This window comes from Dasypus novemcinctus, chromosome 13 (assembly GCF_030445035.2).
Source record: "Dasypus novemcinctus isolate mDasNov1 chromosome 13, mDasNov1.1.hap2, whole genome shotgun sequence".
In the NCBI taxonomy this organism is placed as follows: Eukaryota; Metazoa; Chordata; class Mammalia; order Cingulata; family Dasypodidae; genus Dasypus; species Dasypus novemcinctus.
This window is the reverse complement of record NC_080685.1, coordinates 50437346-50460277: the sequence shown is the minus strand read 5'-3', so window position 1 is coordinate 50460277 and position 22932 is coordinate 50437346. Positions and strand designations below refer to the sequence as shown.

Genomic DNA, 22932 nt, shown 5'->3' with positions numbered 1-22932 from the left:
ATGTAGAATTTTTCCAAATTAATATGTATTCTATATCTAACCTTTAAGCTCATCACTATATTCCATTTTACTATTAAGGGAACATGCCAATATATTTGGCTTCACTTTTCAGAAGCTTTGGATCACAGAGAGGTTCAACAAGGGCAGCGGAGGAATACTAGTGTGGGATGTTATTGACAGAGGACACATGGTTGGCAGGGAGTTCTATAGGGCATATATCCAGGGTACATAAAAATGTTTGTATATTGTCATAGTGGAAACAATTAAAAACAACAGAGAGTGCTGAGATTCTAGCCATGGGAGCTCTATCACAGTCCCTAAAGGAACAGCAACAATCCCCCAAGTGCAATGGCAAAGACCAAAAAATAAGTAAGGTCCAACAATGAGCCCCTGATACTAATGGCTATGCTTGTGAGCCTGTGCACCTGAAATAAGAACAAGGCCTAGAGCAGCAGTGTGCTTAAGAGTTACCTCCTGAGAGCCTCCATGTTGCTCAAATGTGGCCAGTCTCGAAGCCAAACTCAGCATGTAAATGTGTTGCCTTCCCCCCAGCGTGGGACATGACTCCCATGGATGAGCCTCCCTGGCACCGAGGGATTACTACCAAAAACCAGCTGATGATATAACTAGAAAAAGACCTTAAATAAAAGGGTCAACTCAGACCAGCAGAATATCTCAGTCTACATATAATAACAGGAGTTAAAAATGCTTTTTTTTTTTTTTGACCTAAATCAAGGGGGAAATGGAAAGGACAAATGAGTTTATATGGCTATGAGTCTCTAAAAAAGAGCTGGGAGGTTATCAGAGGGGTTGCTCTTATGCACACCTGAGCAGAGTCCCAGAGACAGATAAAGTAGATACAATCCCAGGTACTGGTTCTTCTGATAGCTACAGAGACCCACAGGTTTTATGGTCATGGCAGATGGAGTTCACTGCCATGTCAGTTGGCCCTTCTTTGGAGTTGGTGTTTCTGTGTGATGGAGCTGGACTCAGATGTGATCTCTTTTCACAAGCCTTTCCTGTTACTTTACCAGAATAGTTGGTGCTGGGGTTTAAGATATACCCAGGGGATCTGAATCTCTGGACTGACCATATGATAGCCAGGTCCTGAGCCTCAACAGACTTCAGCTCCTATACTCTGGTTTATTGGGCTTACCCCACTCAGCTAACATGGAGGTGAAGGTCAATCACCACACCATGGAGCCAAGAGTGCCTAAACTGAAAGTAGGAGGATTGCATCCAGCATCCATGTGGAATCTAAGCCCCCTCTTGACATAGATGTGGAATGGACACAACCAATCCAAGGCCCACAGGATGGAGGAATAGAATATGGATTAGAGTGGACTTACTGATATCCTATTCATGAAATATTGTGGTTAGTAATCGAAGAAAATTTATGGTATTGGTGTGGAAAAAGTGGCCATGGTGGCTGCTGGGTGTAGGGAATGGGAGGAAGAGATGAGATGTGGAGACATTTTCAGGACTTGGAGTTGTCCTGGGTGGTGCTGCAGGGACAATTACCAGACATTGTAGGTCCTCCCATGGCCCACTGGATGGAACGTGGGAGAGTGTGGGCTATGATGTGGACCATTGACCATGAGGTGCAGCGATGTTCAGAGATGTATTCACCAAATGCAATGAATGTGTCATGATGATGGAGGAGAATGTTGCTATGGGGGGAGTAGTGGGGTGAGGGGGGTGGGGGGTACATGGGAACCTCATATTTTTTTAATGTAATATTAAAAAAATGAATAAAATAAAAAGAAAAATAGGAAAAAAAATTACTGAAATAAAAAATGCCCAGGGAGGTTTCAAGAGGAGGCTAGAGCAAGCAGAAGAAAGAACCAGTGAACTTGAAGACAAGACAATTAAAATGAGTCAGGCTGAAGGTAGAAAGAAAAAAGAAATATTAAAAACCAAAAATAGCCTAGGACACAAATGGGACACCATGAATTGTACCAATAAACACATTATGGGTATCCCAGAAAAGAAAAGAAAGAGAGATAAGGGAAGAAGGAAAAGTCAAAGAAATAATAATAGAGAGCATCCAAACTTAGCAAAAGACATGATCCACTAGACAGTGGATCAAAGCAGTATAAAGAAATAAAAACCTGTGATAAAGGTAACTGTCTTGGTAATTATTATATAAAAGCCAGTACTATTGTATTGTTTGATATGTAGCTCCACTTCTTATTTCCTAAAGGTGTTAAAATACAGATGCAATAAAAGTAATGATAAATCTATATTTTGTACAAAGATGTAAGTGGTAACAAGTACAAAAAAATGGTGGAGGGACAGAGGGGTATAGGGAAATATATGTGTATGCTACTGGAATTAAGTTGGTATTAAATCAAATATGATTGTTATATATTTAGGATGTTCAATTTTAACACGATAGTAAACATAAGGTAAATACATGAAAAATATATCCAGATAAAAGTGAGAAGGCATTTAATATGGTACAACACAAGAAAGCACATAAATATAAATGTAGGGAAGCGGACATAACTGAACTGATAGAGCATCCGCCTACCATATGGAGGGTCCAGGGTTCGATACCCAGGGCCTCCTGATCCATGTGGTGAGCTGGCCCATGTGCAGTGCTGCTGCATGCAAGGAGTGCCATGCCATGCAGGGGCACCCTACGTAAGGGAACCCCACATGCAAGGACTGCACCCACAAGGAGAGCTGCCCCACGTGAAAAAAGCACAGCCTGCCCAGTGGCACCACATACACAGAGAGTTGATGCAACAAGATGACGCAACAAAAGAGATGCAGTTTCCCGGTGCTGCCAGACAATGCAAGTGGATGCAGAAGCAGACAATGGGGGGGGAGGGGCAGGAAAGGGAGAGAAATAAATAAAATAATCTTTAAAAAAACATATATATATATAAATGTAGGCTTTAACAGACGTGATGGACAAAAAAAGGTGTAAGACTTACAAAGGTTAAATAGCAACATGGCAGAAGAAAGTCCTGTATTATCAATACTGGCTTTTAATGTGAATGGATGAAACTCTCCAGATTAATTTTGCAGAGATTGGCAGTAATGAATAACAAAACATGACCCAACTATATGTTGTCTGTGAGAGATAAACTTAAATTCAAAGATACAAGTACGTTGAAAGTGAAAGGATGGAAAAATATACCATGTAAGTAGTAACCAAAAGAAAGAAAGCTTGAGTTGCATTACTGATATTGGATAAAATAGACTTTGAGTCAAAAGAGTTAGGAGAGACAAAAAAGACCCTTATATATTGACAAAGAGGACAATTCAACAGGAAAATGTAACAACTATAAATATATATGTGCCTAACAGGAGAGCCTCAAAATATATGAGTCAAATACTGACAGATTCAAAGGGAGAAATTGACAGTTCTACATTAATAGTAGTAGACTTAACATATTACTTTAATAATGGATAGAACATCTAGTCAGAAAATCAATAATGGAGTACAGGCGTTGAATGGTATACTAAACCAATTAGATCTAACAGACAAATAAAGCACTGCACCCAATGAAAATACATTACATATCCTTCCAGAGTACACACTGGTCATTCTCAAGGATAGGCCATATGTTAGGTCACAAAACAAGTCTCACTAAATTCAGAGACTTTGAAATCATACAATGTCTATTCTCTGACCACAACAGAATGAACTTAGAAATCAATAATGGAAGGAGAAATAGAAAATTCACAAATATGTGGAAATTAAACAACATACTCTTTAAAAAACAATGGGTTAAACAGGAAATCAGAAGCAAATTTAAGAGTTCAGTGCCTTGCCAATGGGTCCTACTTTGGAATTTGTGCTCCTGGTGTGATGGAGTTGGACTCAGATGTGACCTCTCTATGCATGCCTCTTCTGTCACTTTTACTGAACCTGTGGTTGGCACTGGGGTTGGTGTATGCTCAGCAGACTTGAATCTCTGGACTGTCCATATGCCAGTTGGGCCCTGAGTCTCAACAGAGTTGCAACACCTACTCTCCAGTTTGTTGGACTTACCCAAGTCAGCTAACAGGGAGGTGAGGATGGTCAACCACCACACCAGGGAACCAAGAGAGTCTATGACTGCAAGCAGGAGAATCACATTCATAAGTCAAATGGAATCTAAACCCCCTCTCGATTTAGAGGTCAAGTGGACATCGCCATGCCAGTGTCCTCAGGATGGATGAATAAAACATGGATTAGAATGGACTTACAGGTAGTCTACTATAGAATTATTGTGACAGTAGCAATGGAAGAAACTGTATCACTGTTGTGGAGACAGTGGCCACGGGAGTTACTGAGGGTAGGGAGAGGGAAAAAGAGGTGCGATATGGGGACATTTTCAGGACTTGGAGTTGTCCTGAATGATATTGCAGGGACAGATGCAGGATACTATATATCCCACCATAATCCACTGAATGGACTGGGAGAAAGCATAAACTACAATGTAAACTATAAACCATGCTGTGGAGTAGTGCACCAAAATGTATTCATCAAATGCAGTGATCATGCCACACTGATGAAAGAGGTTGTTCATGTGGGAGGAGTGGGGGGAGGAGGGAGGGAAGTATATGGGAGCCTCTTATATTTTTTAATGTAGCATTTTGTGTGATCTATGTATCTTTTTTAAAAAAGATAATAAAAATAAATAACTTAATGCAAGAGCTTAAACATCTAAATAAATAATGAAGTGAAAAAAAGAAAAAAACCAGCATGGTACCCTCATAAGGACAGACATACAGACCAATGGAATTGAATTGAGAACTCAGAAATCAACCCTCACATTTATGGCCAAATGATTTTTGACAAGGGGTCAAAGACCACTCAATTGGAGAACAGTCTCTCCAACAAATGGGGCTGGGAAAACTGGATCTCCATATGCACAAAATGGGTGGATCCCCAGCTCACACCTTACATGAAAAAATGAACTGAAAATGGTAAATGGTTTCCCACATATCCCCCCACCACTGATACTGTGCATCAATGACCCTCCCCTGCCATATTTCCAAAAGAACATTACTACCATGTAGTTTCAACTACAGACCTACAAATTTCCAGAGTTCACCTGTTCCTTCCTCCAGCCCTCCCCGATCCCAGTTCCATGGATAGTTCAACCATACACCCCCAACCTGCTCACCCTCACATTACAGCACCATTGACCCCATTCATATACCTGCACTACCATAACCCCTATCCACTGCCAAACCATCCCCTTTACCTTATCATGGGATTTGCCCATATTGAGCATCGGCTCACCACTTTCTACTCCCTTTATGTGTCCTGGTGACCTATCTTCCAGACTCTAGCTCTGTGAATCAACTCAATATGCTTAGGTCCTATCAGTGAGGTCATGCAATATTTGTTCTTTATTGACAGGCTTAGTTCACTCAATATAAGGTCTTCAAGATTTATCCATGCTGTTGCATGTGGGATCAAAGACATAAGAGCTAGATCTATCAACTCCAAGAAGAAAATTTAGGGAAGCATCTTCAGGACCTTGTGTTGTTAGGCAATGGCCTCTTAAGACTTTACAACTAATATACAAGCAACAAAAGGAAAAATAGATAAATGGCACCACATCAAAATTTAAAAATTTTGTGCCTTAAAGGACTTTATTATGAAAGTAATATGACAACCTACACAATGGGAGAAAACATTTGGAAACCACATATTTGATAAAGGTTTACTATCTAGCAGATACAAAGAAATTCTTCAACTTAACAAGCAAAAATGCAAATGACTTAAGTTTAAAATAGGCAAAAGACTTGAATAGACACCTCTCCAAAGTAGAAATACAAAAGGCCAGAAAGAACATGAAAACTTGCTCAAGAACATTAACCATCAGGGAAATGCAAATCAAAACCATGAGATACCATTTCACACCCATTAGAAAAACTGTTATTAAAATAATGAAGAAAAACAAGTGTTGGAGAGGATGCAGAGTAATAGGAACACCTATACATGCTGGTGGCAATGTAAAATGGTGCAGCTGCTATAAAAGACAATTTGGCAGTTCCTCAGAAAGCAAAGTGTAGAACTACCATGAGACCCGGGAATCCAACTACTCAATATATACTAAAAAGAAGTGAAAGCAGAGATTCGAATATATATTTACAGACCAATGTTTTAGCAGCATTATTTCAAAAAATAAAAACAACCCAAGTGTCCATCAACCAATGAATGGATAAATAAAATGTGATATATACATACAATGGAATATTACTGAGCCACAAAAAGGAATGAAGTCCTGATGCATGCGACAACATGGATGAATTTGAAGACATCATGTTGCATGAAATAAGCCTGACACAAAAGGAAAATATTCTATGATCTCATTGGTTTGAAACAATAAGAATAAGCAAACTCACAGAGTCAGAATCTAGAATATAGGTTACCAGGGGAAGAGTGGATATAGGGGATGGGAAGTTAAGGCTTAAAATGTACATGATTCCTATTTGGAATGAAGGAAATGTTTTGGTAATAGATGGTGGTGATGGTAGCACAATATTATGAACACAATTAACAGCACTGAAATATATATCTGAATATGATTTAAAAGGGAAATGTCAGATTTTATACATAAAATTTTTTTTAATCTGTGAAACTACATTGCATGAAGAGTGAAACCTAAATTAAGCCATGGACAATAGTTAATGGTTCAATTATAAAAATGTTCTATCATCAATTATAACACATGTTCCACATCAATGCAAGGTGTTGGTAAGAAGATGGATTGTGGGAATCCTCTGTTTTATGCATAATTTTTTGTAAACCCATTACTTCTCTAATTAAAAAAAAAGATGATAATAGTTACAGCAAGTACTAGGGTAAATTATAAATTAAAAATTGACTGTACAGATCATAAATCTTTCAATAATTTTTGTGATTAAAAAGTGAGATTCCTATCCCTTAAAAGCCAAGTCCCAAGCCTGATTTCCCTTCAATATTCTATTAAAGGTTTAAACTTTAATAACTGGCCTTATTTGAAACTTGAGTATCAAAATTTTACAAAAAGAAAATCAGCTGAAAACTGATGCCCACTAGAAAAATTCCAAAGTTGAGATATCCCTGGAATGAAGCCAATAGGTCAATAAGACCTAATGATCCTGTCTTGCCTTCCAGTGCCCTAGAGACACCAGTAAGAAATACTTGAGAAGAAATGCATTCTGCCAGGTTAGAAGTCTAACTTTGTGCTTTATTTGAACACACATAAATCCGGTATGTTTTTCATTGATGTTTATTTATGTGACTTAAGAAAAAATTTAAAGATTTGACAAACAAGACATTCAACATGAGTAGCTATAAATGAAAACACTGTTTAAGTTTAAATATATGCATGTGTGTGTATGTGTATGTGTGTGTATATATACATATGAAAAAGGACTGGGTGGGGTGGAAGCAGTAGGTCACAGCTCTCTGACTCTTACTGGATTACAATGCCACAGGGTGTAAGACAAGTCAAAATACTCTAGCTGTTTACGGGTGCTCCCCACATCCAACTCTCTCCATCAGTATGGGCCCTAATGTTTCAGGCTGGAAAAGGAAATAACAGGAGGCTACCACTTTACCAACAGGTCCCAGCCACATTCTCCAATTTGAGATTCAACAGCAAATTTCTGACCTCTTCTGAGCTCTTGTTCTAATTTCCCAATTAGCTAAAATCAAAGGAGAGTAGAAGGTTTAACTCACATTCCTCAAATCTTACAGTTAGAATTTACAGTTCCTGAAGAATCTTTTTGTAGAACATGTGTCAATGATGACAGGGACCAGAAGAGTTCATAGCAGTATAATAGTAACCTGGACTGACTGGAAAGCCAAAAGAGTCAAAGATCCCCAAAAACAATAGCTATTGGGCATGGACAAAGTCTTTATGTGAACAATGACATCTTCCAAGTTGAAGGTAGAATTTGGCATGGAGAGGAAAATTGTGTAAACCAGGTTCTAAAGATCTTGATGAATTCAAGAGTGGCCAGGTACTGGATGGTGACAGTGATAAAGAGGGAAAAGATAGAGTTGGAACTACTTGGGCCTTAACAGAAGACTTTTTACAGCAAGGTAAAGAAATTGTGTTTGGAAGCAACAAAAGGAAAGGTAGACAAATGTCATGCCTGATCCAAACCCTTAGACTCTTTGGGTTTTGACCAATAAATATCCTTCATTGAAGAGACCTGAAGGATAAACAGTAATCTCAGGAAAAAAGCCAGGTTATATTTAAGGCAAAATATACAATGTTTTGAGAAGACAGGAAAAGAATACAGCAGATTAATCAAGAGAACATAATGGAAAGGGAGGTTCAAAGGGTAGAAAACAAAGAACAGAAACCAAAAAGTGTGTGGGAATGAGCTGGGATGAGACTGTTGGTCTCCCAGTAAGTTGGATGAAATAGGAAATGATTTTTCAAAAAAGACTCATACATACCATAAACACTTTATATAAATTAAAACATAAATGTACACACATGTGCCAATCTTTTGATGTGAGGCCAAGGCCTCTTCCCTGCATATGGACCTGCTGATTGGAGTTATGCATCTTCTGTCTTACATAAACCACATCCTTCATCTATGATTTCCGGTCTTGCTTTCTTTAAAGTGGAGGGAGAACCTGAAGACACTTGTGAAATAATCTGACTGCAGAACCCATCTAGGTTTTTATAATTCCCCCACAGACATACATTCTTTTAACATTGTCTTGCCTATACCTAGTCAATACCAATGTTTCGCAGCTAAATTTATAAAGTCTTTCCAAAGCAGTTAGCTTAATTTTCCTAGAAACAAAACGGTCTTTTTTGCACTTGATCAGTTTATTTACTCTTCATTTAAACTACATAATTAAAATCAGAAATACAACTGGCATAGAGAGGTTTGGGGACAAACACAAGACTCTTGACCCTTAGAAAGAAAGAAAAAGCTTAACTGGTGGGAGCAAGAGGGCATGGACACCATAAAGAAAAAACTTCTGGCTGAAGACATCTGTGTGTAGAGGGAGGCAACGTCAATATGGTTAATAGGGAATGCAGTATAAGTTAATCCTGTAAACCAGTTAAGGGGAGGTCAATTAAGAGGCTTTGTACAGAGGAAAAGCTAGTCTACATTTTGAGAAGTGGGCAAGGACAGTAAGGATATGAAGTTATTATTAAATGATTTCAAGTTTCCAAATGGAGAACTGGCATAAAGATTGGGTTTTGGTTTTTTTTTTCTTTCCCCAGGATTCTTTTCCCTGTCTCTCAGTTCCCTTAACTCCTACGGCATTTTCTATTCTGGAGAGGAGACACTACAACTTTAAGGAACACAGTAGAATAACAGTAAGAGATCTGGACAAGGGGTCTGAACCTCCAAACTAGTTTACTTAACTCCTTTCCTTTTAGCTTTCATATGTAGGAATATTTCCTGCTTGTCTTTTTTGCTACATCTTTTCTTCAACCTGTATTCTTCTCCTGCCAGGTAACTAGGGACCACTATTCATACACATTCTCTTTCTCTAGCTTTCATTCTCTTTCTCCCCACTGTTTTTTTCAGGGAAGTTACTCATAGTAACCATAGGAAAGGAACAGGGAAACTAAACCAGCAAAAACAGAGTTATCTTTGCTTTCAAGAAACACTCAAAGAACCAGTGTTCCCTGGGATGGGACTAGGCCTACCCTACCCAAAACACCACCACTAATTCCCTTCTTACACTTTCCAATACAATGTATGCCTTTCATGTCACTAGGAATTCAGCACACATTCTCCATATCCTCAGCGAGGGGTTCCCCAGATTGAGAATCCTTTCCACCACTCTGGAGCATAGATTGAATAGATATTACAGGGTAGGGAATATTGAGTGCTATTAAGATAGCCATTTGTAGATTAGCCACCATTTACTGAGCACTTACTATGGTTAATCATTGTGTTAACTGCCATCTGGATTTTAGGCATCATCTTGTTTAATTCTCAGTGAGGTGATATTGATTATCCCCATTTCACAGATGAATTAACAAAACTGTAATAATTAAGTATGATGCCCAAGGTCACACAGTAAATAAGTGGCAGAGTCATGATGCGAATGCAGGTAATTGGATATCAGAGGCTGGGCTCTTAAACATTACACTACACTGCCCCTGCCCAGAACACTCAGGTTCAAGTGCAATTCACTTATAATTTAGAATAATTTTCTGATCGAATAACTACAAGATCAGTGATTCTCTTCTTTTATTCATGCACCATAAGAAAAATCGGTTTAGACCCTCAACTAGCCCTAAACTTTATGGCATTCACGTAATTGTTCTAAGGTGATTTTCACCTATTTAAGACAAAGGGGGAAAAAATTATCTGACTAAAATATACTTTTTCTGGTCTAAGCAATCCTATTGGAAAGGGGTGATAAGAAAAAATATGTCCATCTGTATTAAAAGTAATTCCCACTTTGTACATTCCACAAACCTTCCTCCTGGGCAAGCACACAAACTTCTATAACAAAGCAGGGTTCCAGGGATAGAAAGCCACACAACATGGCAGGAAAGATGGTTAAACCAAATAGTTACTTGCCGGAAAGTTAAACAGTTCAAACTTACTTTTTTGGTACATTTCTTGACAGTGTTGATTAATTCTTGTATTACCAGATCTACGCTCTTCAAGGAAGGCCCCTTCAGCTTCACAATTTGTTTCTTGACTATCGCTTCAAATGCCATATCTGGAGTGAACAACCCTGTCCTAAATGTAAGAAGAAAGTAGCATATTAGATTTTTATAATTGAGTACTATCCAATAATCTTTTTCATAAGAGCCTTATTGAGATACAATTCACATACCATACAATTAACCCATTTAGAGTTTGAAATTTATTGGATTTGAATATATTCAGATATGCCAGTAATCTGTTGGAAAATGTTTCACTTTATATGCTATTTAAAGTAAGCATGTAGGGAAGCGGACTTGGCCCAATGGATAGGGCGTCTGCCTACCACATGGGAGGTCAGTGGTTCAAACCCCAGGCCTCCTTGACCCATGTGGAGCTAGCCCATGCACAGTATTGATGTGTGCAAGGAGTGCCTTGCCACACAGGGGTGCCCCCTACATAGGGGAGGCCCACATGCAAGGAGTGCGCCCCATATGGAGAGCCGCCCAGCGCGAAAGAAAGTGCAGCCTGCCCAAGAATGGCACTGCACCCACAGAGAGCTAACACAACAAGATGACTACAACAAAAAAAAGAAGAAACACAGATTCCCGGTGCTGCTGATAAGGACAGAAGCGGTCACAGAACAACACATAGAGAATGGACACAGAGAGCAGACAACCTGCGAAGGGGGGGAAGGAGAGAGAAATAAATTTTTTAAAAATCTTTAAAAAAAAATAAAGTAAGCATGTAATGAAAAATTTTAAAACTTACATAGAGATTTGTTCTGCACATAGTACCATTTATATATTTAATACTACTATTTTACAATAAATTCCAATCTGTGGAAGATTAACATTACCTAAAAACAGTGTCCAAAATGTTTTCATGGCATATATGGCCTCTCCTTTAACTGCAGAGTGTATCATCTCACTGTCTCACGCAATAAGAAGGAATGCTACAATTGAAATGGAGCCCTAAATTCAAAGTACTATTTCTAAAGTATTCCAAAAGCAGTACTCTCTTGCCCTTTTTGGATTAGTAAATAATCCTCACTTTTTGAACACTGAAATAGTAGAGTTCCTGGACCACACAATCTATTCTTTCTAGGAGAGTTGTATTATATTGAGATCAGTGGCTCCCAAACGAAGGAACTGGGATCCTAGAGGAAGAAGGCAATAATGGGAACTAGTTTTAATATTTAGAATGCCTAAATTAAATTAGCAAAAAATAACAGATAATAGCCAAAATAAGAAGTACCTTTTCCTTTGGGCTGAAATTAGTTCAAATAGGTGTCATAGCAATGCATTTTCTCATCCTGAGCAGAAGCTAAAAAAAAGCTATTATATGTATTGTTGTTTCATAAAAAGCTAAAATTATTATTACTTAAATTCAAACAAAAGGTCAGTAGAGAAAAGCTACAATAAGAGAAATCCTTAAACCTTAAGAACAGGCCATACCTCCTCCACAGCCCATGTTAACTCTCCTTATTTCATAACTCTTTTCTCTTCCTTCAATTCTGTAGTACCTATTTGGGGAAATTTCTTTAAGACTTCCCTTACCCCAGATTTCACAATGTTTCTTATCATTTACTTAGCACTCTATGCTCACATCTATTTCTAGCAGTTCTAATCATACATATTATAATTATAATTTTCCCATACTGGATACAGGAAAAAAATCCAAACTGGTTAGGCTGACATTTAAAATTCTCCTCTATATGACCCTAATCTTCCTCTGTAATGTAATTGCCCCCTCCTCTTTTATACACTCTATGTTTCAGTCAAACTGGATCATTTCCCTTTCCACAAACATACTAATATTTCTTTGCTATGCTATTCATTTCACTCTCCCACACTTCAGCCTGTCAAAAGCAACCACTTCACACAGTTCACCTTCCCTAATCCTGCCTCTAAGAAGGTCTTCCTGTTGAATCAAAGCATTTTATTTTGTATTGCAGTGATCAAGGCACATATTTTAGTTCTATTACTACACTGACAGGAAAAGTCATTATCACATTTATCTTTGTGTGCCCCACAAGGACTGTCTTGTGGTCAAGGTTGGCACTCAGTGTTAGAAGAACAAAGAAGAAAAATAAAATATCTGTTCCATCAGGTTCTTAATGGGCAAAGATGGCTTCCATTTTTTTTTTTTAATCTCACAGAATTAAGTAGAAAAAACTTTTCAAATTAAATACATATAAAGGCAAAATAAGCACATCATTAACATGTCTTATATGTAGGACATTATGTACTTATCATCTTACAGGCAAATTAACTGTAGAATAGTACAATTGGTCATGCATGTAAATCAGAAGTCTCTAATACTGAAATAATGAGCTTTTCCAATTGTATTTATCAAAAATGTACATAATACGGAGTTTTAAATGTCAAGTAAAAGTTCTATATTTGGTTGAGTATAAAATGCTTTATGACCCCCAAAAATGTGAGTTGATTCCACTGAATTTATTGGGGAGATTTGTTGAAATACCAGGTATGCCCAACTAAAGAGCAAGGTATATCTTCTATAGCAAATGTATTATGAATTTGAAGAAAGAGGGAATGGAATTAATGTGGAATTTAGAAATCCTGTTGATGAAAGGGATTGTGGGAAGATGGCAGAGTAGGAAACTCTAGAATGCAGTTCTTCCACCAGAACAACTACTAAATGAGCAAGAACTGTCTGAAAGAACTATTTTGAAATTCTGGAGGCCAGTAAAACACTCTACAGCATATCCAGGCAAGAGTGGGATGAAGAGTCTAGTAAATTATATTAAAGATCAGTAAATTACTTCCTCCATGTGGTGGCTACCACTGCCCATCCCCAACTCTAGCAGCAGACCACCATCGGGTCCAGCCTCTGGTAAACTTACTAGTGGCAGAAAGAGACCTAAAATCCCATTTCCTAAAAATCCAAAACCAGGGTTGGGCACAACAAATCACTAATCACCGCTTTTAATTGCAACTTCAGATCACTGGGGATCCAGCTCTGAGGGCAGCCATTGCTCCAACCCACCCAGGACAAAGGCTTCAGCAGTGTAGACTTAAAGACGCTATGCTTCCTTGAGGCTATGGGGTATATCTAGCTGAAAGGCAGTATTTTCTGAGCAGGTCCAGAAAGCTCAGTTTTGGGAAGCTATAGCAGTTCTTGGCACCCTTCCTGATCCCCTCCAATCGCACTTAGGAGCTGGTCTGTGCCCGTCATGGGTTCCTGGCCCTTTTTTGGCTGGGAAAGACTGACTTAGAAAATTCCTTTCCAGCATGTCCCACCTCCCAGAATTTTCCCTGTAGGCAAAAGGAGTTTGAAACAACAAAACCAGTATAAGAAAGTATAGAGACAGAAAGTCTGGGGCAAAGTCTTGGCTGCTTTAAACATCCAGGAGATGGAGGTCTGTCTCATAGGAAATAGATAGGATGACCAAACTCCTGTATACAAGGAAACTCCAAAAAATTTAACAGGCAAAAGCCCAAGAAAACCCAGAAAGAGAGGGATAAAACTGTACACTGCATTCACCTTGGGCAGACATTCCTGATATGAGGGCTGAAGTGCAAGAAAATCTGTCTTATCACCAGCTAATTAAAAAATCAAGAAACAGATAACAGCAGGTAATAAACCACAGTTAATAATTTTTTTACATTTTTTGTCTTTATTAATTTTTTAATGTTACATTAAAAAAAATGAGGTCTCCATACACCCCCCACCCCCTCACCCCATAACAACAATCTCCTCCATCATCATGAGACATTCATTGTACTTGGTGAATACATCCCTGAGCACTGCTGCACCTCATGGTCAATGGTCCACATCATAGACCACACTCTCCCACAGTCCACCCAGTGGACCATGGGAGGACATACAATATCTGGTAACTGTCCCTGCAGCACCACCCAGGACAACTCCAAGTCCCAAAAATGCCCCCACATCACATCTATTCCTCCCACTCCCTACCCCCAGCAGCCACCATGGCCACTTTCTCCATACCAATGCCACATTTTCTTCAATTACTAATCACAATAGTTCACAAATAGAATATCAGTAAGTCCATTCTAATCCATACTCTATTCCTCCATCCTGTGGACCTTGGAATGGTTGTGTCCACTCCACACCTATATCAACAGGGGGCTTAGATTCCACATGGATGCTGGATGCAATCCTCCTACTTTCAGTTGTAGGCACTCTTGGCTCCATGGTGTGGTGGTTGACCTTCTTCACCTCCATGTTAGCTGAGTGGGGTAAGTCCAATAAACCAGAGTGTAGGAGCTCAAGTCTGTTGAGGCTCAGGGCCTGGCTATCACATGGTCAGTCCAGAGATTCAGGTCCCCTGGGTATACATTAAACCCCAGCACCAACTACAGTTCCAGTAAAAGTAACAGGAGAGATTTTTGGACAAAGATCACATCTAAGTCCAGCTCCATCACACAGAGACACAAACTCCAAAGTAGGGCCAACTGACATGGCACTGAACTCCATCTGCCATGACCAAAGAACCTGGGGGTCTCTGTAGCCCTCAGAAGAACCAATACCTGGGGTTGTATTTACTTTATCTGTCTCTGGGACTCTGCTCAGGTGTGCATAAGGGCAACCCCTCTGATAACCTCCTGGTTCTTTTTGGAGACTCATAGCCATATAAACTCATTTGTCCTTTCCATTTTCCCCTTTTATTTAGGTTAAAAAGCATTTTTAACTCCTGTTATTATATGTAGACTGAGATATTCTGCTGATCTGAGTTGACCCTTTTATTTAAGGTCTTTTTCTAGTTATATCATCAGCTGGTTTTTGGTAGTAATCCCTCGGTGCCAGAAAGGCTCATCCATGGGAGTCATGTCCCACGCTGGGGGGAAGGCAACACATTTACATGCTGAGTTTGGCTTCGAGACTGGCCACATTTGAGCAACATGGAGGCTCTCAGGAGGTAACTCTTAGGCACCCTGCAGCTCTAGGCCTTGTTCTTATTTCAGGTGCACAGGCTCACAAGCATAGTCATTAGTATCAAGGGCTCATTTTTGGACCTTCCTTCTTTTTTGGTCTTTGCCATTGTACTTGGGGGATTGTTGCTGTTCCTTTAGGGACTGTGATGGAGCTCACCATAGTGAATATTTTAAAATATTAAAATGTACAGTGTGCAATGAAAAAGTACAAGACAAACAAAGAAACAGGAAAAGATAGCCCATCCAAAGGAAGAGGATAAAAATTCAGAAAATACCAATAAAGAAGAACAGAATGTAAACATACTGAACAAAAACTTAAAAATTGATGTTAAAAAATGCTCAGAGAGGGAAGCAGACTTGGCCCAGTGGATAGGGCGTCCGTCTACCACATGGGAGGTCCACAGTTCAAACCCTGGGCCTCCTTGACCCATGTGGAGCTGGCCCACACGCAGTGCTGATGCACACAAGGAGTGCCGTGCCATGCAGGGGTACCCCCTGCATAGGGGGGCCCTACGCACAAGGAGTGTGCCCTGTAAGGAGAGCCACTCAGCACAAAATAAAGTGCAGCCTGCCCAGGAATGGTGCCGCACATACGGAGAGTTGACACAGCAAGATGATGCAACAAAAAGAAACACAAATTCCTGTGCCACCGACAACAGAAGCGGACAAAAACAAGAACACACAGCAAATGGACACAGAGAATAGACAACTGGGGGGGGAAGGGGAGAAAAATAAATAAAATAAATCTTTGGAAAAAATGCTCAGGGAGATGAAGGAAAATAGAGAGAAAGAATGAAAAGGATATGAAGAAAACACTGAATGAGCAATATGAAAATGTTAGTAAAGAAATGGAAATTTTAAAAATGAACTAAACAGAGCTATTGGAGTTGAAGGCCACAATAACTGAAATGAATGATTCCCAGGAGGATTTCAATAGCAGATTGGACCTGGCAGAGGAAAGAATAAGTGAACTCCAAAAGAAGACAATTGAAATGAGTCAGGCTGTGGAGGAGAAAGCTAAAAAGAATTATAAAAAAAAAAAAAATAGACTAAGACCCCTCTGGAACACCACCAAGCATGCCAATATATGAATATGGGAGTCCCAGGAGAAGGAGAGAAGTGGGCATTATTATTAAAAAAGATAATGACAAAGAACTTCCCAAACTTAGCAAAGAAGTGAATAAGCACATTTAAGAAGCCCAGAGAACACCAAAGAGGATAAACATTAAAAAAAATGCAGTCCATCATATGTTGATCATACTATTAAATGCAAAGGGCAAGGAGAGAGTACTGAAAACTGCAAGGAAAAAAAATGTACAGTGGAGTCCAAATTAGATTGAGTGCCAATTTCTCATCAGAAACTATGGAGAGAAGAAGTCAGTGGGATGAAAGAAAAAACTGCCAGACAAAATTTTATATCTGGAGAAACTTTTTTCCAAAAATGAGGTAGAGATTAAGACATTCTCAGATAAGCAAAAACTGAGGGAGTTCATCACCACTACACCTGCCCAATAAGCAATGTTAAAGGGAGTTCTTCAGACTGATAGGAAAGGACACTAGACATTGGTTTAAAACAGCATAAAGAAATAAAGACCTCAGAAAAGGAAAACATTTGGGTAAATATAAATGCCAATCTTACTGCATTGTATTGTTTGGTATGTAACTCCACATTCTTCCTACAGATGATAAAAAGCAAATGCATAAAAATTCATGGTAAATCTATGGTTTTAGATGTACTTTGTACAAAGATATCAGCAGTAACAAGTACAAAAAAAGGTGGGGAGCTGGGGGTGTACAAAAAAAGTATATCTGTATGTTATTGAAGTCAAGTTGGTACAAACTAAATATGATTGTTACATATTTAGGATGTTAAATTTTAACCCCACAGCAACCACAAGGAAAATATATGAAGAATAAATCCAAAAAGAAAAAAGAAAGCACTTAATATGGTACAACACAAAAAAGTAAAATAAATATAAGTATAAAAGTAGACATTAAAAGAAGAATTTAGGAACCAAAAAAGTATCAGACTTACAAAGGCTAAATATCAAAATGGCAGAAAAAGTTCTGAATTATAAGTAGTGACTTTTTTTTTTTTCAGGTACCAGGGTCAAGAATTGAAGCTGGGACCTTGTATGCAGGAAGCCAGTACTCAACCACTGAGCCACATCAGCTCTCCTGAATTGGTTTTTTCATTTTTTTTTTATTGGTTTGTTTTAAGGAGGCACCAGAGACCTCCCATGTGTGAAGCAGGTGCTCAACTGCTTGAGCCACATCTGCTCTGCTTCCCTAGGTAGTGATTTTAAATGTGAATATATTAAACTTTCCAGTCAAAAGGCAGAGAATGGCAGAATGGATAACAAAGCAAGACCCAACTATATACCGTCTACAAGAGACTCACATTAAATTCAAAGATATAAATAGGTTGAAAGTGAAAGGATGGAAAAAATATACCATGCAAGTTGCAACTAAAAGTCATTTGGGGTAGCTGTTCTAATTTCAAATAAAACAGACTTTAAATAAAAGCAGTTACAAGGGACAAGGACAGCAATTATAAACCAATAAAAGGGTCGATTCAATAAGAAGATGTAACAATTACATATGCACCTAAACGAAGAGCCCCAAAATATATGAAGCAAATACTGACAGGTTAGAAGCAAGAAATTAACAGTTCTACATTACCAGTAGAACTTAATACACCACTTTCAATAATGGATAGAATATTTAGTCAGAAGATCAATAAGGAAACACAAGACCTTGAATTATACTCTAAACCAACTAGACCTAGCATACATACATAGAATACTTCTCCCACCAACAGAATATATATTCTTCTGAAGTGCACATTCTCCAAGATAAACCACACATTAGGTCACAAAACCAATCAACAAATTAAAAAATATTGTAATCATACAATGTATCTTCTCTGACAACAATGGAATGGAGCTAGAAATAAATAACAAAGGAAGAAATGGAAAATTCACAAATTTTTGGAAATTAAACAACATACACAACAACCAATGGGACAAAAAGGAAATCATAAGAGACATATGCTAAGGCAAATGAGAATGAAAACACAACATACCAAAACATAGGGGATGCAGCAAATGCAGTGTTTTAAGAGGCAAATTTATAGCTCTAAATGCTTATATTAAAAAAGAATAAAGGAATGAAGCCTTGATACATGTGACAACATGGATGAACCTTGAAGACATCATGTTGAGTGAAATAAGACTGACACAAAAGGACAAATATTGTATGATCTCACTGATTTGAAACAATTAGAATAAGCAAACTCTTAGAGTCAGAATCTAGAATATAGGTTACCAGGGGACAGGGTGGGGATAAGGAATGGGAATTTAAGGCTCAATATATACAGGGTTCCTATTTGGGATGACAGAAATGTTCTGGTCATGGATGGTGGTAACAGAGCACAATACTGTGAATGTAATTAACAGCACTGAAATACATATCGGAACGTGGTTAAAAAGGGAAATGGTAGGTTCAATGTATGGTAGCAATCAAAATTGAAGGAAAAATCCATGTAACTGTGTTGCCGCCTTTCTCCACCCCTCCTCCCCTTCCAGCCCCACCGTCCTTCCCACCAGTCCCGCCCATATTGCCAACCTACAATCTGCCCTCTTCCCCAGTAACTGCTTACCTCAGGTCTATCCATCAGCTTCAGCCTATCCACAGCCGCCCCTTAGCCAACCCTCCCTTCATCACGCCCCTCCCTCTACCCAACCCTATATAGCTAAGTGTACTTCCGTAATAAAGAGACCTGTTCTTGCGCTCAAGCAGTCTCCGTGGTTTTTCCCCAACCGCGCGTCCCCCACGCCTGGAGAACCGGTGCTCCCTCTTGGGGCACCCCCCACCGGTGTTTCGGCAGGAGCAAGCCCCCCCGACTCTTGGGCCTGAGCGAGGACGAAACCCTCTCGCTCAGCTACATAACTGCACTACCCAAACAGTGAACCCTACATGAAACCATAGTATAATATAAAAATGTGCTTTCCATCAATGTAACAAATATTCCACACCAATGCAAGGTGTTAATAAACAGGGTAGTATTTGGGAATCCTGTATTTTATGCATAATTGTTCCGTTAACCCACATCTTCTCTAACAAAGAACAAAAAGAAATCTTGTTGACAGTAAGAGGAAAATATTGGATTTGGTTAGAAATGTTTTCTCCTTTTTAGTTTAATAACTCATATTTGCCCACGCAATTTGAGAATTGTAGAGTGAAGCAGATTGTCTACATTTTGCATTTTAAATGATAGACAATTCGAAAATCATAGTTCTATAGTACTAGAAAAACTTAGTATAGTTTAATATTAAGGCATTGTATTGTACCTTATAATGTTAGAAAAATTCACTGTGACTCTTGCTCACCTGTCAGAAGGAAGGCAGAGTTACAGATTTAACATTAACCAGATTTAGCTCCACCAAAAATGTATAACTATGCATTGCCTCATTTGTCATCTTTACTGGCATTCATCATTATCTGAATCTTCATATCTGTACCACCCTCCATCCTTACCACCCCAAGATTACCAGACCCCAGCTACCATGCATATTTTAAGATTAAGAAAGCAAAAACTAATCTTTCTGGACCTTTCTTAAAAATGCCAACCTGGTAATTAACTTACTTTGTTTCCAAGGGTATAAAAACTGTTTAAAAAAAAGCCCTTAATGGAGAGGCTGATTTGAGACTGTACATCTCCAGTCTCCCATTGGCAAACAAAGCCACTTTTCCTTCCTAGCCTAGTTTGGTGTGTCTGTCTATTCTGCTGCACCAAGCAAACAGACCCAGCCAAGGAACAGCCCTGCCCCTCTTCAGTTCCTTTTGCAAAATCACCCATTCTATGCAACTCTGTACAGCTTTGCCCTCTCATGTTTTTTTCTAACACAGCCTCAACTTGGCCCAATGGTCAGAAGCAGAGACACAATTGACAATCGAAAGAGTACACCTCCTACTATGAGGTAATCTAGGTAGTAGGCAAGCTAAGTTTTATTAACATGAATTCTGGATACCTCAATTTAACATAACTACATTAAATAACATTTAAATTTTTGTACATGAACTAAAAAAAATGTAGGTTTTAAGCTCATTTTTTTCTTATCATAGTTCTTTTAACAGAAGTAACTTAGAATAATTACATTTTATACAAGGGGAAATTTAGGCTGCAAGTTCTACCCAGCCTACCCTCCCAGCCTCACATCCTTCTACTCTCCTCCATGTTGCTCAAATGTAGCCTCTCTCTAAATCGATCTCAGCATATAAGAATTGTAGAATGAAGCAGATTGTTTATCACCCAGTGTGGGACATAACTCCTGAGGATGAGCCTCCCTGGCATCAAAGGATACTACCAAGGACCAACTAGCACTGCAACTGGAAAAAGACCTTGACCAAAAGGGGGAAAAGGTAAAGACAAATTAGTTTATTTGGCTAAGAGACTTCAAAGTGAGTCGGGAGGTCATACCAGAGGTTATGCTAATGCACATCTCAGCAGGATCTCATTGACAGCCAAAGTAGAAACTACCCCAAATAGTGGGGCTCCTGAGGGTTCTGGAGACATCCAGACACTAAAGCCAGGGCAGATAGCTCAGAAGTTTGGTCCCTTGCCAGTAGGCCTTACTTTGGAATTTATGCTCCCAGTGTGACAGAGTTAGACTCAGCTGTGGTTTCCCAACATATGGCTCTACTGTCCCTTCTATTTGAGCCTATAATTAGTACTAGAGTTGGTAAGTGTATGTCCAAGAGACTTAACTCTTGGGTTGTCCATTTGCCAGGTAGGCCCTGAATCTCAACAGAGTTACAACACTTACTCCTCAGTTCATCGGACTCATCCAGGACAACTAACAAGGAGATGATGGGCAACCACCATACCAAGAACTGAGAGTCTATAACTTCAAGGAAGAGAGTCCCATCCATCAGTCACATAGAATCAAAGCCCCCTCTCAATTTGTGGTGAAGTGGTCAACACCATCCCAGAATCCTCAGGATTAGGGGAATGGACTATGGACTAAAGTAGACTTACTGGTATTCTACTATAGACTTATTGTGATTCTATCAATGGAAGAAATTATATCATTGATGTGGAAGTCATGGCCATTGGAGGTTCTGATGGCAGGGAGAGGGAAAAACAGGTGTAATAGGGGAGCATTTTCAGGACTTGGAAGTGACCTGAATGACATTGCAATGACAGATACAGGCCATTTACATCTTGCCATAACCTACAGAATTGTGTGGCAGAGAGTGTAAACTATAATGTAAACTATAATCCATGCTCAGTGGCAATGCTTCAAAAAGTGTTCATCAATTGCAATGAATGTACCACACTAATGTAGGATGTTATTAATATGGGAAAATGTAGGAAGTGTGGGGAGCAGGGCATATGGGAATCCCCTATATTTTTAAAATGTAACATTTATGTAATCTAAGTAGCTTTAAAAGACATATAAAAAATTTAAAAAAATTTTTAATGTATGACATGGGAAACAGCTGTAGCTCAATCTGTTGGGCTCCCATCTACCTTATGGGAGGCCCTGAGTTTGCATCCCGGGCCTCCTTGTGAAGGCAAGCTCTCCCACACGCCGCAGAGTGCTGCCTGGCCCACAAGCGCCACGAAGTGCAAGCCGGCCCACAAGTGCCACAGAAAGCCGACTCAGCAAGGTGACACAACAAAAAGGGAGACAAGCAACAACGCAGAAGAGCATGCAACGAACGGACACAGAGAGCAGACAGCAAAACAAGCCACAAGAGCAGGGGGAGGGGGAATAAATAAAAATAAATACAGACACAGAAGAACACACAGAAAATGGACACAGAGTAGACAGCATGCAAAAAGCCGCAAGGGGGAGGATAAAAAAAATGTATGACTCCCTCCTTGCTTTGCAAATACATGATCCCCTTCCATCCTCTATGTCTTTACTCACACTACTCCTTCCACTTTAAAGGCCTTTCTTTTATCCAACAGCCTCAATCACCTCCATTCCATCCTTCCATCCTCTCACATGCTCTTGTATCCCCACCTACACCTATACACAAGCACATTATCAACACAAAATACACCCTTGCCTGTTAAAATCATTCTTATTCTCTAAACAGGCAAGATTCTACTCAAAAGTAGCCACCCCTTATTAATCTTTTCCACCCTGCTCCACAACTCCAGCCAAAATTAGCCCATCCTTCCTTTGTGTAAGTAATGATTAGTTATGAGCATGTGGGATCACCGTTACTAAAATTTAAGGCCCTTGAAAATATCTTCCTCATCTATATTTCCTATTGTGCTGAGCACAGTGTCTTGATTGCAGTTAAGTGTTTCAGATTTTTTTAACTAAAAAAGACTGACTATGACAATACGGGAAATTACCATTCAACCAAACTAGTATTTCCTATTTCTTTCTCTGACCTATATACTACT

The 22932-nt window shown here is 39.1% G+C and overlaps 1 protein-coding gene across 8 annotated transcripts in view; it reads right to left on the bottom strand.

Moving 5' to 3' along the window:
* DNM3 (dynamin 3) overlaps positions 1-22932 on the bottom strand; it is a 693285-nt gene that overhangs the window by 434278 nt on the left and 236075 nt on the right. For all 8 annotated transcript variants that reach the window (XM_058310135.1, XM_058310136.2, XM_058310139.2 and 5 more), the window contains exon 10: positions 10539-10677. In XM_058310135.1, the coding sequence (XP_058166118.1) occupies positions 10539-10677 (139 nt within the window). The remainder of the gene's footprint in view (positions 1-10538; positions 10678-22932) is intronic.